This window comes from Lycium ferocissimum, chromosome 5 (genome assembly GCF_029784015.1).
Source record: "Lycium ferocissimum isolate CSIRO_LF1 chromosome 5, AGI_CSIRO_Lferr_CH_V1, whole genome shotgun sequence".
Lineage (NCBI taxonomy): Eukaryota > Viridiplantae > Streptophyta > Magnoliopsida > Solanales > Solanaceae > Lycium > Lycium ferocissimum.
Window position 1 is genome coordinate 30,907,808 of NC_081346.1, and position 15,383 is coordinate 30,923,190.

The 15,383-nt window shown below is 32.7% G+C and overlaps 1 protein-coding gene across 2 annotated transcripts; it reads right to left on the reverse strand.

The window, feature by feature from the left end:
- Window positions 1-11,612: 11,612 nt before the first annotated feature.
- On the reverse strand, window positions 11,613-14,716 carry LOC132056687 (putative glycerol-3-phosphate transporter 1). Of its 2 annotated transcripts, none has more exons than XM_059448990.1 (3): window positions 14,551-14,716; window positions 12,768-13,780; window positions 11,613-12,652 (listed from the first exon to the last, which is right to left on the reverse strand). In XM_059448990.1, the coding sequence occupies exons 2-3, from the start codon at window positions 13,765-13,767 to the stop codon at window positions 12,096-12,098; spliced, it is 1,557 nt and encodes a 518-aa protein (XP_059304973.1). In that variant the 5' UTR covers window positions 13,768-13,780; window positions 14,551-14,716; the 3' UTR covers window positions 11,613-12,095. The 2 variants fall into 2 exon arrangements, with proteins under 2 accessions (XP_059304973.1, XP_059304972.1); XM_059448989.1 differs by having other exon boundaries at window positions 12,768-13,847; window positions 14,551-14,694.
- Between the last annotated feature and the right edge of the window lie 667 nt (window positions 14,717-15,383).

Genomic DNA, 15,383 nt, shown 5'->3' on the forward strand with positions numbered 1-15,383 from the left:
ATACAATATTCAAGTTTAAAATTTTTTGAACACAATTTTTATGTATGAAAACTATATTAAAAATGTCGCTGACAGAAACACATTTCATGCATTTTTCATAGAGCTTTCATACAAAAAAAATTTGAGTTAATTTTTTAAGCCTTTGAGAAAAAGAAAAAAAAACGAAAAATATATCAAAATCCGTCATGTTTCGCAAAATATCGTTATGTTTTGTAAATGAGGAAAACTATCTACAAATTTTGTAATAAAGAGTCTTAAGTAGCTACCCTATGTTATTTTCCCTATTACATCAAGATAAAAAAAAAAAAAATGCATTTACTGACTCTTGTTATGATGGACGGTTATTTATGACATCCTATTTCTAAATGGAAAAATGACATAGGGTCCCTACTTAAGTCTCTTTATTACAAAATATATAGATAGTTTTCCTTATTTACAAAACATGACGGATTTTCATATATTTTTCATTTTTTATTTTTTTCAAAAAATAATTTTTTTAAATATATATTTTTTAACAAAATTAAATTTATGATAAAAAAATTATTTAAAAAAATATTTTAAACTTTTAAAAAAATGATATTTAAAAAATAAAATAAAAAATTGCTTAAAGGCTTAAAAAATTACCTCAAATTTTTATGTATAAAAGCTGTATGAAAAATATATGAAATGTGAATATGTGAGCAAAATTTTTAATATAATTTTCATACACAAAATTGTGAGCGAAAACTTTAAGCCTTGAAAGCCTTGAATATTGTATGAAAGTTGTTACAATGTTGTTGTAGTTGTATTAATTTTCCAGAAACCTAATACGAACTTTATATACAAAAAATGTGAATGAAATTCTAAGTCTTGAGCAAGATATACACATTTCATACCATTCTCATGCATAAAATTTTGAGTGTAATGTTTAAGCCTTGATCGAGATATACACATTTCATACATTTTTCATCACAAAATTTGAGCGAACTTTTTAAGCCTTGAGCAAGATATACACATTTCATACATAAAAATTTGAGTGATTATTTTAAGTCTTGAATGTTGAATCAAAGTTGTATGCATTGTTGTTGTAGTTGTATTAATTTTACAGAAATCTAACTTGAACTTTATACACGAAAATGTGTGAGCGAAATTTTAAGCCTTGAGCGAGATATAAATTTCATACCATTTTCATACACAATTTCAAGCGGATTTTTCAAGCCTTGAACGAGATATGCACAGTTCATACACTAAATTTTGAACGAACTTTTTAAGCCTTGAGTGGGATATACACATTTCATACAACTTTCATACATAAATTTTTTAGCCAAAAAAATATTTTTATAATTTAAAAAAAAATATATATATATATTTTTTTTAAAAAAAAAACATATTTTGTATAGGGTTTGTAATGTTATGTTTTGTTATAGAAAACTATCGTCACATTTCGTAAATATTTCTCCTTAATATGTATATATACGTATTTCTCCCTTTCTAAATGGTATTTCTCAGGACAGGCCGTACGAAAGACTAGTCTCAAAATCATAACCTTCCTTTGACTGAATGCATTCATGTTGGTGTTGTAGCTTAATCAGGCCTAACTCATACCTTAGGCTGATCGAGTAGCTTGCACATTTTATTTGGGCAAACTTACTCAAATGACTACCTTATTGTAGGTTCCTACTATTTGTAGCTATCCTTTTAAATATTACCATTTGTAGCTACATTTTGGCAAAATAGTGTATGTTTTCGCGTGTATTTCTTGCCAACAAATACATGAGAACATGGTAAAAAAAAAAAAAAAAAAAAAAAAAAGGATCCTTGATTTTAGCCTTTAACGGTGGAGCTATTAAATTAGATATTAATAATATATTTTTTTGATGTATTTTAGTGATTTTTTTTTTTTTTTGATGTATTTCGGTGATTTTTTTTTTTTTTTGCTATAATGTATTTCCCTGTCTTTTTTTTTGTTTTTGATGTATTTCAGTGGCTTTTTTTGATGTATTTCTTTGATGTATTTCAAATACATTGTGTACATTCCAACTACATATGAGGCCAAATATATTCAAATTTTCATGTATTTGAATGGATTTCAACAAATACATTCAGATACAAAAACAAAAAAATTCAAATACATGACAAATACATTCAAAAATAGTGTGTTTGGCTATTAACAAAATACACTAAAAAATACACTCAAAAAATACAAGACAAATACATTCAAAAACAGTGTATTTGTGAGATGTAGATCTTTGAATGTATTTGTATTTGGCTTTTAACAAATACACACGGCGTATCTGAGACACTATCACCACCAAAAACCCTAATCTCTCCACCACCACCAAAATCCTAATCTGAGACACCACCACCACCAAAAATCCAAATCTGAGACACCACCACCACCAAAAAATCCTAATCTTTCCACCACCAACAAAACCCTAATCTCTCCACCTCCACGTCATCTTCTCCGCTACCATCTCAAAATCAGTGTCATCGCTACCACCACCAACAATACACATGGTCAGATCTGTGCCATCGCCTCACCGGATAGAGTGAAAAGAGAGAGGGAGGGGTGAGCACAGAGGGAAAGGGAGAAGAGAGAGAGGGGCGGCGGAGAGAGAGAGGGGTGAGCATAGAGGGAGAGGAAGAAGAGAGAGAGAGAGAGAGAGAGGCAGTGCGGCCGTGGTAGTGGTGGTTGAGAGAAGGGGAGAGAGAATGTCACGCCCCGAACCATAGCCTGGGCGTAACACGGCACTCGGTGCCTGACTGCATGTGACCGAGCGAACCACATGGCTTGCTAAATCATCATGGGGCATACATGAGCGGAAATATAACGTGAAGTGCATGATGAGCTTTTATAAAACATAGTAACTCATAATATTAAACATAAGTACTTGGTTAAGTCATGAATGCCGACAATATCATAAATGAGCCAAACCGGCTAACCAACTCTGGAAGTCTAACATGACACTTGTCTTGTCTATGAAACCTCTAACACGAGTCCGAAACACGTAACATACTTGTCGGGACAAGGCCTCAAAGATACCTTTAGATGCAAAACTAAATAAGAAAGACAATGCCTAAACCCCGAATGAGATGGGGCTCACCAATAAGCTAGTACGTGCAGATCCTAATAAGCAGAGGCGTCATCCTGTAAATCCGTACCTGTATCATGAAATGCAGGCCCCCGAGCAATAAAAGGGGACGTCAGCACATTGAATGTAATGGTATGTAAAGCAACTGAAAGAATTAACATGGGATATGAAAATAACATAACAGAGACTGAGCTGAAACATGATCATGAACATGAGTACATAGACATAAATAACATGTGTAAAGTATCGTGAGTAGGAGAGCGAAGAATATAACCGACAACATGGTCCGGTACTTGCGTCCTACCAAAGATAACACTCATACCTTGCTTGGGACACGAGATTTAATAATATTATGAAAGGATCCAAATCATTATGAGAGATCGTCCTAAGCATGGGTGGAGCAATCCTCATCCTACGGTGGCTACGTAGGTTCAGGTCGTTTGAAGCCTTCTCAGTAATTAATACAACTCCCAAAAACATGAACATGTAAAATAAGTGGCACTTGCCGCCCATAGTTTTCATGAATATAACTTGCTTGTATGGATATCATGAAATAACTTGTAAACGTGGTTTCATGAAATAATTTGTATTTAGCATTTATGTATCTTGTATCATAGCATGAAAGTAATTATATAATATAGTTGCATGAAAACTTGTAGACATGTAGGATATTCATGAAATAATCATTTTAGCTAAAACATGTACGCAAGAACCCAATGGAATACAAGATATGGGTTTTTATGGATTACTGGATCGATTCTCAATAATCATATGAAGTTATTAAGAACACAATGATAGAATAATAGCAATTCATACATAATATAACCATGGATATGGGCCTAGGGTTATCATGAGCATGGTATATAGAAACCTAGTTTTAGAGAGAATCATAATTTATGGATTTTGAGGCGTGGGGAAGAACAATGATGTTCCCACACATAGATAATAACTCTACATACCTGGTAATGCTCCAAACTTGAATTAAAGATTTTAACTTTGAAGAAGATTTCCAAACCTTGAATTCTTGAACCTTGAGATGGGTTTTCTTGAAAACCCTAGTTTATGAACAATGATTTCTTGCTTAAATTATTAGAGTATATGTTAGAATTGAGTTGGAAGGGTTTGGATTGACTTACCTTGATGTTTTGGATTGTTGCTAGGGCTTGTAATTGTGAATAATGAAATAAAAGAACTCAAGGCTTGAATTTATACAAAAGTGAGGCGGAAGTTATATGGACATATTATACGGCCCGTATAAAGTTATACGGTCCGTATAATATGAACATATTTTATCGTGGCTGAAAACAGAACGTCGATTTGAAGCTTCATGAAGTACGGACGAGTTATACGGTCTGTATAAAATTATATGGGCCGTATAACAAGTTCGTATAACATGATCAGTGAACGGACTGCACTGTAATCCTTCAAGAAATGGCCATAACTTTTTGTACAGATATCCCCTTGACCCCCATAATACACCGTTGGAAAGCTATTTCAAAGGGCTACAATTTTCATTTAGGAAGTTTTCCCAAATTCCTAATTAATAAAGGGGTTATAGTCGTTGGAAGTAAGACCTTCTACAAACTCACTTGCAAACATGCCTCGTAGAGTGGCTTCCGACTTTGCTTTGCCCAAAGACATTTCTTATGACTTGATTAGTTTTCAAAACACTTCCTATAACCTTCATATTGGTTCCATTATATTATCATCTTATGAGTCAAACCTTCGCCCGAAGCTACGAGGTGTTACAGAGAACTTTTAGGGTTTTGAGTAATGAAAAATCTGAAATGGGTAGTGATTGGGAAAAAAGAAAGATATATGTGTTTGGGTATGTATTTTTGATATAACTACCATTTGTAATTTAGAAAATTTAATTAGCTACTAAATATAATTAAATAAAGGGGAAGTTAATATTAATAATTATGTCTTAAAAGAAACTACAATAAGTAAAAATTCCTTTTATTTGTTACTCAGTACACAATGTTTTTTTCTGCTTCCGTCTCTTTTGAATATCACAGGATTGGGCTGAAAACCCAACATGAAAATTATGGGAAAATCACACGGATGCAAGTTTTTAAAGAAGTAATTTAAAAGAATTACAATTACTTCCAAAAAATTATACAAATACAATTTACTTCAATTTATTTACATAGTTTACAACTTTTTAGATTCTACAATATCTTTGTAACACATATTTTTAGGAGTTACTACCATTAATGCATATACCATTTTTACTTTATCTTTCTTTCAAATAGGAAGAGGACATGACAGAGAATTAATGTAACTTTCCAAATAAAATAACATTAGATAAATACTATTTTTTTAATAGACCTTTAAATCGTACATCTATCGTTTAGAAAAGATTCCTTTTCGTTTTCTTCTCTTTATTTTTATTCTTTTACTTTTCACTTGATGCAAATTTTTTATGACTAAAAAACATTATTTGAATATATTAATATTAAGAAAAATACATGAACATACAGTAATTATTATTCGCAATTCAGCATAAAAACTGTTCTTGTAACTTTTTTAATCGTACATATATGTGTGTGTGTGTTTATATATGGATTTTATATCATTAAAATAGTTGACATAACAGTGTTAAATGTTATACATAGTATTCTTAATATTATATAATGTATACAATAGCACAATATACTTAATATTATACCAATGTTATATATATGTTGTATATGCTATACTTAATATTACATAATTATACAATAGCACAATATACTTGATATAATATTAAAATATACTTGATATATTATTTTTTTATGATATAAAATTTACAAGAATAGTTTTCATGCTGAAGTGCAAATAATAGTTACAAATTAATACGAATATTCATGCACTTTTCTTTATAGTAATACATTCAAATAATTTTAAAAAATTCTTTAAGTCACAATAAGACAATTGCATCAAAATGAAAAGTAAAAGAATAAAAATCAAAAGGAGGGGAAAAGAATAATCTCAAAAAGAGCTAACAACTTATGCATCTGACTTTTTTTTTTGTTGAGATAATCATTATTTCAAGTAGGGTTTATACAAGATTTTCATTTGCAAATATTCCCTATATGTCTACAATTTTAGTTTGAAAAGAATATATTTATAATAAAGGTCATTTCTAAATTAGATAATACTATATCTTAATAAAAACTTGACTTTTCTTTCCTACACGGTGTAACCCCACGATAGCCTAGGAGAGAGAGAAAATTTTTAAGAAGGAATAATTATATTTAATACGTTACCATTTATTAATTCAAGATTTTAGAGATAGTCATAATTGAGAGAGGACTGATAGCTTTTAAGGTATACCATATGAGTTACTTTAATGGTACAATATGTAATATTGAAAGTGATTGCAGTATGTATAATTTACTTTTAGAAAAATTGTACTTGTGAAAGTTTCCCAAAAATTATGTTAGTACCCAACTGCCCATTATGTTTCATTTGTCCCATTGCAAGCGGTTGCCAATATAGTTTTCTATATTTTATGTTACTGAGATTTTCCTTTTCATTATATCTCGGGATCTTCTTTTGGTGCCTCGACATGAAATTTAAAAAAAATTAAATGCAGCCATTTATATTGGTTAGACACATATTATGCAAAAAATTACACCGGGTGTCCTCTCTAAGGGCTAGAGTTCTAAGGTTTTTGACCTCAATTAACAAATTTATGCAATACAAGCGTTGCCGCTACACATCCGTTTGAACTTGGCCTTGTTCTTCTTCAGCTTCTTCTTCTTCTCTTCCTCCTCTTTCTCCTTCTTCCTTCTTCTCTTTCTTCTTTTCCTCCTCCTCCTCGCAAGAAATTATGAGCACATACAACAAAATATAAGCTTGAAAAAAAGATTGTCGAAAAGACGAAGTGAGTCTATTAAAATTTGAAGCTTGAGTTGAGTTCAACCATTAGAAATTATTGGAATTGGTATTAGAATGTTGGATATTAAATTTAAAAATATTTGGATTTGATTTGAATCAATCTTGATGTAGAAACTTTTGGTGATCCGCTAGGAATTGTGAACAACGCATTCCAAAGTTACGATAATATGTACTAAATTTCTAGTGATCAGCCATGACATTTTTACGCTAAACTCTGTTGGAAAATAAAATGTACTTTACAAAAAAGATGGAAATACTGAAAGAACAAACAATGACACACAAGATATAACAATTAACAATAAAAGAAGACATAAATTGAAAGTGAAAAATCGGTTCGAGCCACGCTATAGTTGGCGCTCTTTTCAAAATATATATTCGCCGCTACCCGGGTGCAATAGCCGAATGACGTTCTACTCTCAAGATACAGCGAACCACTCAGAAACTTTTAGTGTGCACTAAAATAAAAGCTCCGAATAACTTTTAATCTCTCAACTACTTTGGGTAGAAAAGGAAGAGGAAGAATGCAGAATTTTATGTTGCAGGAATTTTGTATTGCTGGAATATTTGTAATGCTGGAATGTTTTCTAAGTGATGATGATCTACAAGAACCTATTAATATTTATAAGGTCTAGAAAAAACCTAATACACCTTTTCAATGAAAAGATGCAACCCTTGATAATAGAAGGCACCTACGCACACTAGGATTTTGAATCACCTAAAATAACTAACAAACTCATGGTTATCCACCTTGACAATTGTTTACTACACTCATATTGGTGATCCACCATGAGTTATGGCAAGTCCATGTTTAAGAAACTTCGGCTGATCCGCCAGGATATTTTTGTGCTAAACTCCTTATGAGTCCCCATGAGTTGTGACATGGCAAGCCCGGAATTGACTCCAACTTCTGGCCGGAAGGCTATTTTCTCACAACTTATAAAAGCAAGGTCAAAAGTTAATTAAACAGTGGCACTGAAATAGTCTATGCGTAAATCTCACATATGTCGTTTGAAAATATGATCGACATGTAAGAAGCAGACTAGGAGCGAAACTGGCTGTTTCTGGTTTGAAGAGCCAGTTTTGCACAAGAAATATGGTTGGTTTACATTAATAATAACTTGAAACTTGTTGTAACCGTAAACACGTAAATTGGTCCTTTAAGCCACTGTGAAAAGGCATCTTCATTGTCTTGTCAGCATAGACTGTGAATTACATGAGTTTTGAGACTGACATATTAGGTTAACTTTGAAAGGGACCCCTTGATTGAAACAACCAAAAAAATAGAAGAGAGGTCTCCTCATTTGACATTTGAAATCATGAAAAAATTATCCAAATTCTAATTCCACTAGTGAGATCGGCGTGGTCCTTACACTTCATTAGAAGAATAAAATATTGTACTATGTTGCTGGAATAAGCTAGAAGCTATAGACATTCTTAATCGATTTCCATGTCGTATTTTCGTGGAACAACAAATTATAGCTCATGAACAATTGGCTATAATTTTAAAGTGATCTCTATAATGAATCTAATTCGAGTAGATCCCCACTATTCCACTATATATCACAAGTGCGGTCCGGTATTCCTCAATCAATAGCGCTTAATTAATTAGGTGATGAAGCATATTTTATTGCCCAACTTGATTAAGATTCTTTTCTGCCCCCACTATTCTTCCCCTATAGCTCTGTAATTATAAATTTGTGCTTCTTATGACGCAAGGTACTTTTTTCTTTTGGGGAAACGTAGTTTTATGTGCTTCCTTGGTAGGGCTGGAAATAGGGGAAAGGATCCCCTCCAGTACCATTCCATCCGGTAATGTTCAATACACAATTAAATTATTACCATGTGTCCTACAGGTAATTAATATTTGAGATTCATTTGTTATTAAATGACTAAATAGATGGAAAAAGAAAAGAAAACGGAGACGGTAATAACGGCACGGTAGCCAGAAAGTTTGCCAGTTATTTAATTTTATTACTCCACTACTTTTATGAAAAAATGTTATCTCAATGAGATTTTTGTGGAAAACTGAATTACGAATGTCTTGTACTCTCGAATAGTATTTTTATTTTTTGCATTAATACATTAAGAATACTTAATTGTTGCATCCAATTTGTTTTTATCATGTGAGTAGATTAACTACTGCACTAATAGATTTAATAGCAATTACGTACAAATAACAAAAGAATTGTATCTACAATAATTTTTAAAAGATATATCATTGATACCAAAAAATTGTTTTCAAATATATAGCTAGGTGCACTAAAGAAAAAGGTTTTATTTTGTTTTCATTGACTTTAGTAAGATTTCCGTCAAATATTATATCTACTAAAAAATAGAAAACACTCAATTCAATATGAACTGGACCATAACTCACGAGGAAGAGAACAAGGATATTGGAAAATATTAAAATTTCATTCATATGTTTAATAAATTAACTTTCTAATGCTAAGTTGCTGCCACTGTTTCCTATTTTTCCTTCGTAATGTTTATTCCATCTGTTTAGTCATTTAATAGCAAATGAATCTCACCCATTAATTACCTGTAGGACACATGGTAATAATCTAATTGTGTATTGAACATTACCGGATGGCATGGTACTTGAGGGAATCCTTTTCCTGGAAATGGTACTAGCAATATAAATCCTAAGTAATTTTTTAATTCTAGGTTCAAGGTGTGCAACACTATCTTGAATACGCCCCATATTTAACAATGCTAAAATTCCTGAGAAAACTAATATTTTATCATTCAAAATCCCAATTATTATTATTGTTGTTGTTATTGTTGTTGCTGCTGTTGTTGTTGTTGTTATTATTATTATTAAAAGTTTTAATCCAAATGCATAATTATGTGCATCGTTATACATCCTGGACAATTTGAAGCACCTATCTACGCTCAACATTTAAAATGGCCTAATATTGGTATTACCCACACTTCTTATATTAATCTAACTTTTGCGTATGGATAATGCAATTGTCATCTATCTGTTGACAATTTAGACATTAAGGACTTGTTTGGCCATAAGAATTATTCGCTTTTTTCCGGATTATTTTTTCACTTTTTAAAAAATCAGTGTTTGGCCATGAAAATTTCAAATACAACTTTGGAATTTGAAAAACAACCAAAACTTATTTTTCTCTTTTTGCACAATCAAAATTTGTTGAAAAAATACATTTCAACAACAAAATATTATTTTCAAATACTATGGCCAAACACAACTCCAACTTCAAAAATTCCAAGAAAAATGAATTTATTTTTAATTTCTATGGCCAAACGCCTACTAAAACTCAGATAGTACCTATTGGTACTTTTACTTGACGTCAAAGAGTAGTAGACTTTAGCGCAAGAGGAAATGCAGGGTTATATAAAGTCCAGATACATTCGTTAGGTACGCATTTGTGTCTGCAACAAGGTAAAGCCTTTAATAATGTAATGCTTTGCTAATTCGATATGGTCTACTTTTTTGGAATAACTGTACTTCGTGCTTTAATAGAACAGAATATCTCAATGGTGGGTTTTTCCATAGGTCAGCAAGTTTACCAATTAAAGAGTGCTTTACGTATTCTGAATTCTGACACACCAAAAAAAATTGCAAACCTTATAGGAGTAAGTTTTTTACCACTAGTAAGTGCGCAGTTGTAGGTATTAAATCCAAATCTTCTCCTACAACTTTACTACCAGGGGAACTATTTAGAGCCCGTTTGGATTGACTTATAAGTTCGTTAACTTATAAGTCATTTTTAATTTATTTGAGTGTTTTGCAAAAATAAAAAATAGCTTTAATTAGGTTAAAAAGTACTTAAAATAAGCTAAAATCAAGAAGTTCTTTCAACTCCAACTTATTTTTTTTGGCTTAAAAGTTATTTTGGTTTGACCAACAACTTTACCCTTTTATCCCTTATACTTTATGTTAATTAACTATACACTATGAAAGGGAGCATTGGAGCAAAGGCAAAGTTGTCTTTGCACCCCCTTTGAATGCGGCCCTTGAACTTTGTGAGGGTGGAATACTTCGCGCAGCAGTCTGCCTGTTTCTTTAACTATTCTACAGTCTACTGGTTCATCAATTTCATTCAAAGTGCAAAATTTCCGCGCAATGCTAAGATTATGCCGGTTTGAAGTCAGCAAGGTGTAGATGATGATAATGTCGTTATTTATGGAAATAGAGGCGGGTATAACTATAAATAAAACAACCAACCAAACTTAGGAGATAGGCAAAGGTATCATTTTGCCGAAACTAAACAAACACTAAAGCGTCAAAGCTTGAATGAAAAATTCCAATCACCAAGGAGGGAATTAGAAAATTGAGAGCTCGAGTGAATGAGAGTTGAGAGGAGATTGAGAGAGAATTGTAAATTTGTTATGACAAAATTGAAAAGCCTACGCGGGGATTACCACAATTAAGATTGAAACTCAAAGTGTGAAAAAATGCAAGATGCTGTCGAACATTTCCAACCATAAAAATTAGAGAGAGTATAATTTTAGAACAAGACTTTTTAAGAGGTTTTTTTTTCCTTCGTTTGGAACAGGATGATAGTTGCGTACTAAAGAGAACAAAAGCATCAATAATTTCCATTACTTGACGACGCTTTCTCACTCATTAAGAAAATTACAGTGCTACTTATCAGCTGGTTCAATCAGGAATAGATCCGAAAAATACGAAATTCAATGAGTTGTTGTCCCACCATAGCCATGACTTTTGATGGATACGACTTTCAATAATTGATCTTCAACTTTTCAAATATAATAATTCACACTTTGAAACTTTTGGGAGGATGCAAAGGCTTTATTCAATCGCAAAAAATATTATGTACAAAACTCCCAATAACCCAGGCTCCCACTACACTAAATGCTGTATTTGATCCTTTTCTGGCACACAAGAATGTAAATGTGGAAATGTTAATTTCATGGTAAAGGGAGTGAATCAGCAAATTTCTCCCTTTTAAACTCACTCCCACACTCTAAAGAGGGATACTAGAAACACTCTCATTTCTTGATTTTTATACAAGTTGCCACCTGAAATCTAAACTCTGACTTTTAGCATCTCCACCTCTACATCCCTGTGATCGGAGGCAAACATCTGAATCGGGGCTTGGAAACGCATCCACGGAAAGCAATCAAAGAATACCAGTATTATTATTTTCACACTAGAAGGTCAGGGGAAGTTGATCTAGGTGATGATCCTTGGGATTGTTGAATCTTGGCACCCACTTCAGCTACAACAAGCCTGGTCAGAAACAAACCAGCTATAAAAGCTGATCCCATGAGCATTGTAAATACAGCACTCCAGCTATTAGCTGAAATGTAACCAGTTAGAAGTGGTCCAATGGCAGCTCCAATTGAGCCAGTGCCATCAATAATAGCAGTTACAGTTGCAAGCGCTCGTGAATTGCCTTTCAAAGAGCTATGTGTTCCCAGGTCAGCCGAAACAGCAGTTGTTATCAATGCATAAGGCCCATTCACGAATACTCCAGTGATCAACATAAGGATGATGTTTATGGTCATAGAGACGTGTCCATAGCTCCGATAGAAGTAGAGAACTGGGATAGCACAGTACATGAAGCTGGCAGCAGTTATTGCTCTGGCATCTAACCGGTCAGATATGTAACCTGCTAGGATTCCACCTACTACACCTCCAACATCAAACAATGTTGACAGGTTTCCAGCCTCCTCATTGGACAAATACTTTCCTTCTATAGCTGCAAAATAACAACAGGTACAAAGAGTTTAGAAAACTTTCGACTAATATGGTGATAAAATACTGATAAAAAAGACTGCAATTCTATCATAATAAATACATGATAGGTAGCATACCTGTGTGGCTAATGTAGAAAGGCAGCCAATACAAAAATGTGTACGCTACCAACTTTGCAAAGAAAAGGCAAAGAGCAAAAGGCGCCACCCCTGGAATCTTCCATGCTTCAATAAAACCCACAGCTGATTCCTCTTCTCTATCTGATCTCAAGAAAGGCTCTGTTACTTCATCGCCTTCTTTTTTAGGAGAAAACACTTCATCTTCATCTTTATTAGCTCCCACAGAATCAGGATGAACCGGCAAAAAGAGAAATACTAACACGCCAACGACAGCAATAAGACTACCAGGAACAACCATTGACCAACCCCATCCATACTTTAACAAGATTGAAGCAACCAAAGAACCTGTAATGTTACCGACCGAGGTGTGAGCATTCCAAATACCCATTATAAGTCCTCTCTTCTTTTTCCCAAACCAATTCCCAACTACTGCAACCACTGAGGGCCATCCTGTCGATTGGAACAATCCGGCCATCATTTGGACTATTAAATAGTAATAAAATATGTGTACATTTGCCCAATATCCAACTCCAAAAAGGGCAGTGAATAAACCAGTTCCCAACATTCCTATTGTCAAAAATATTCTCAGATCCATCCTATCGCCAACATGCCCCGAAAAATACATTCCCATGGCATATACAAAAAGGAAGGACACATCAAGTTCACCAAGCATCGCTGTACCATCAGGGCCGTTAAATGGTACCCAACCATCTTTAAGCATCCAAGAAAGTCTTGAAGTTTGATTTTGCTCATGCACGGTATGCCTTTGCCACGAGAACTTTAACCCCACATCAGGGGACTGAGGATCCAATGCACTTTTAACTATACTTGTAGTTTTTCTAGTAGCATGGTAACTTGTATATGCTAAAAATGTTACAATTAGGACAATGGCTTGATATGTCTTGAAAGAGAGGCTTGACTTCTTTGTCCTCTCCATGAACCTAATTCCAGGGGGTTTGCTGTAATTTTCTTCCATGATTGGCTCTCGTAGAGACCCCATCAATTGCTACTTACTGATTAAGAGGAAGATAAAAAAAAAAACTAAAAAACTTTTCCTCTTTTATAAATCAAGAAAGTGACCTGTAAAAAAGATAAACAAGACAGAAAATTTAGGATCAAAACCATAGAACTACTCGACTATGCCAATTTATCTAAATTGAGAAACTCACTGTGTAACAATAGGCCTCTCTATAGATATCTAAACTAAAATACTTAATAAAAGATTTGATATGAAAAAGACTGCATGACAAGGTGGGGATAGTTCTGATTCAATTATCTACAAAATCATAAACTTGAAAGAAAAAAAAAACAGACTTCGATTATCTCAGGTTTAATTAGTGTGGGGTTTTGTCGAAATTCTATAGTATTCGCCTACTAATGTTTACTAAGTCATTAAATGTTGTAAACCTGGTTACTTTACCAAAATTAACAGAAAAAGAAAACAGAACTCAAGGATCTAAAAAACTCTTTAAAATTCGTTTTAAAAAAAGTATTCCACTTTTCTTAAATTTATGCTAATGGAGAATTTAGAATTTAATTGGATTACATAAGAAGTTAATTTGGCGTAATTCTGTGAGAAAACAACACCATCAATAAAAGAAGACAATTTTTTTCTTTTCTTCTTTAAATTAACTAAATAGAAGATTTTTGAAAAGAAACAAAATTTAGAAAATATTTCCGACCCAAGAACTCACGTAAAGGATCAAAAGATAGATATAATTTGCTAGTAATAATATGAAAACAAAACTGTAATCAAAATACGAAGACCGTTAAGAAAGCTAACCTTGTATTTGTGAATTAGATAAATGTTGTGTCTCTTTGTGAAACAAAAAAATCTCTGTGGTTTGAATGTATGATGAAAGAAATATAATTTTGTATGTTCAGATATAGTAAGTTGCTTTTGAGGAACGATAAAAATAGGCTGAGCAAAGCTTAGAGTTGACGAACTGAGGTTGCTGCATTTAAAGCGGACGATAACAATACAGTTGCATTTCAAAATGACAATATTACCCCCCGTTACCTTTTTAGCTGTGATGCTTGATTAAGTGTCAATTGACATTTTTGTCCCTTTCTTAGGAGATTGATGATTTTGCACTGACATTTTTGCCCCTTTGCGAGAGATTGATAGTAATTGACTGCTACTTTCATTTGAATTTCTAAAAAGAGCTTTGTAAATTATGTATTATTGTCCTTTAAAGACCTCTCCTTCTTAACAACCCCACAAAAATTATTTGGCTAATAAAGTTTTCTAGATTACCGAAAACTCGGAAGAGTTCAAAAGGAAGCATACAAGTTTGTCGTTAAGATTAACTTATATTTAGGTTGAAATGGGACATTTTAATTCTATTTTTACATGACAGATACAGTATACTTACTTAACACTTACATTATACTTCTTCCATTTTAATTTATATAACACTATTTTCTTTTTAGTTAGCCCTAACAGAATGCCATCTTTTCATATTTAGTAAGTAATAACTTAATTTTAAACTTCTCAGTTTACTTTTAGTGAAATTATTTGCAGTCACAAAATTTTTTATGGCTTATTGTAGATCATAAATTTCAAATGTCTTCATTTTTCTCTTAAACTTCATTTCCGATCAAATACCTTCACAT

What these genes read in the sequence shown, in the direction of transcription:
- LOC132056687 (XM_059448990.1), bottom strand. Translation starts at nt 13,767, where the DNA reads ATGGGGTCTCTACGAGAGCCAATCATGGAAGAAAATTACAGCAAACCC. An exon ending in TTTCTACATTAGCCACACAG is followed by an intron (nt 12,653 to 12,767) that starts GTATGCTACCTA and finishes GTTATTTTGCAG; the next exon opens with CTATAGAAGGAAAGTATTTG.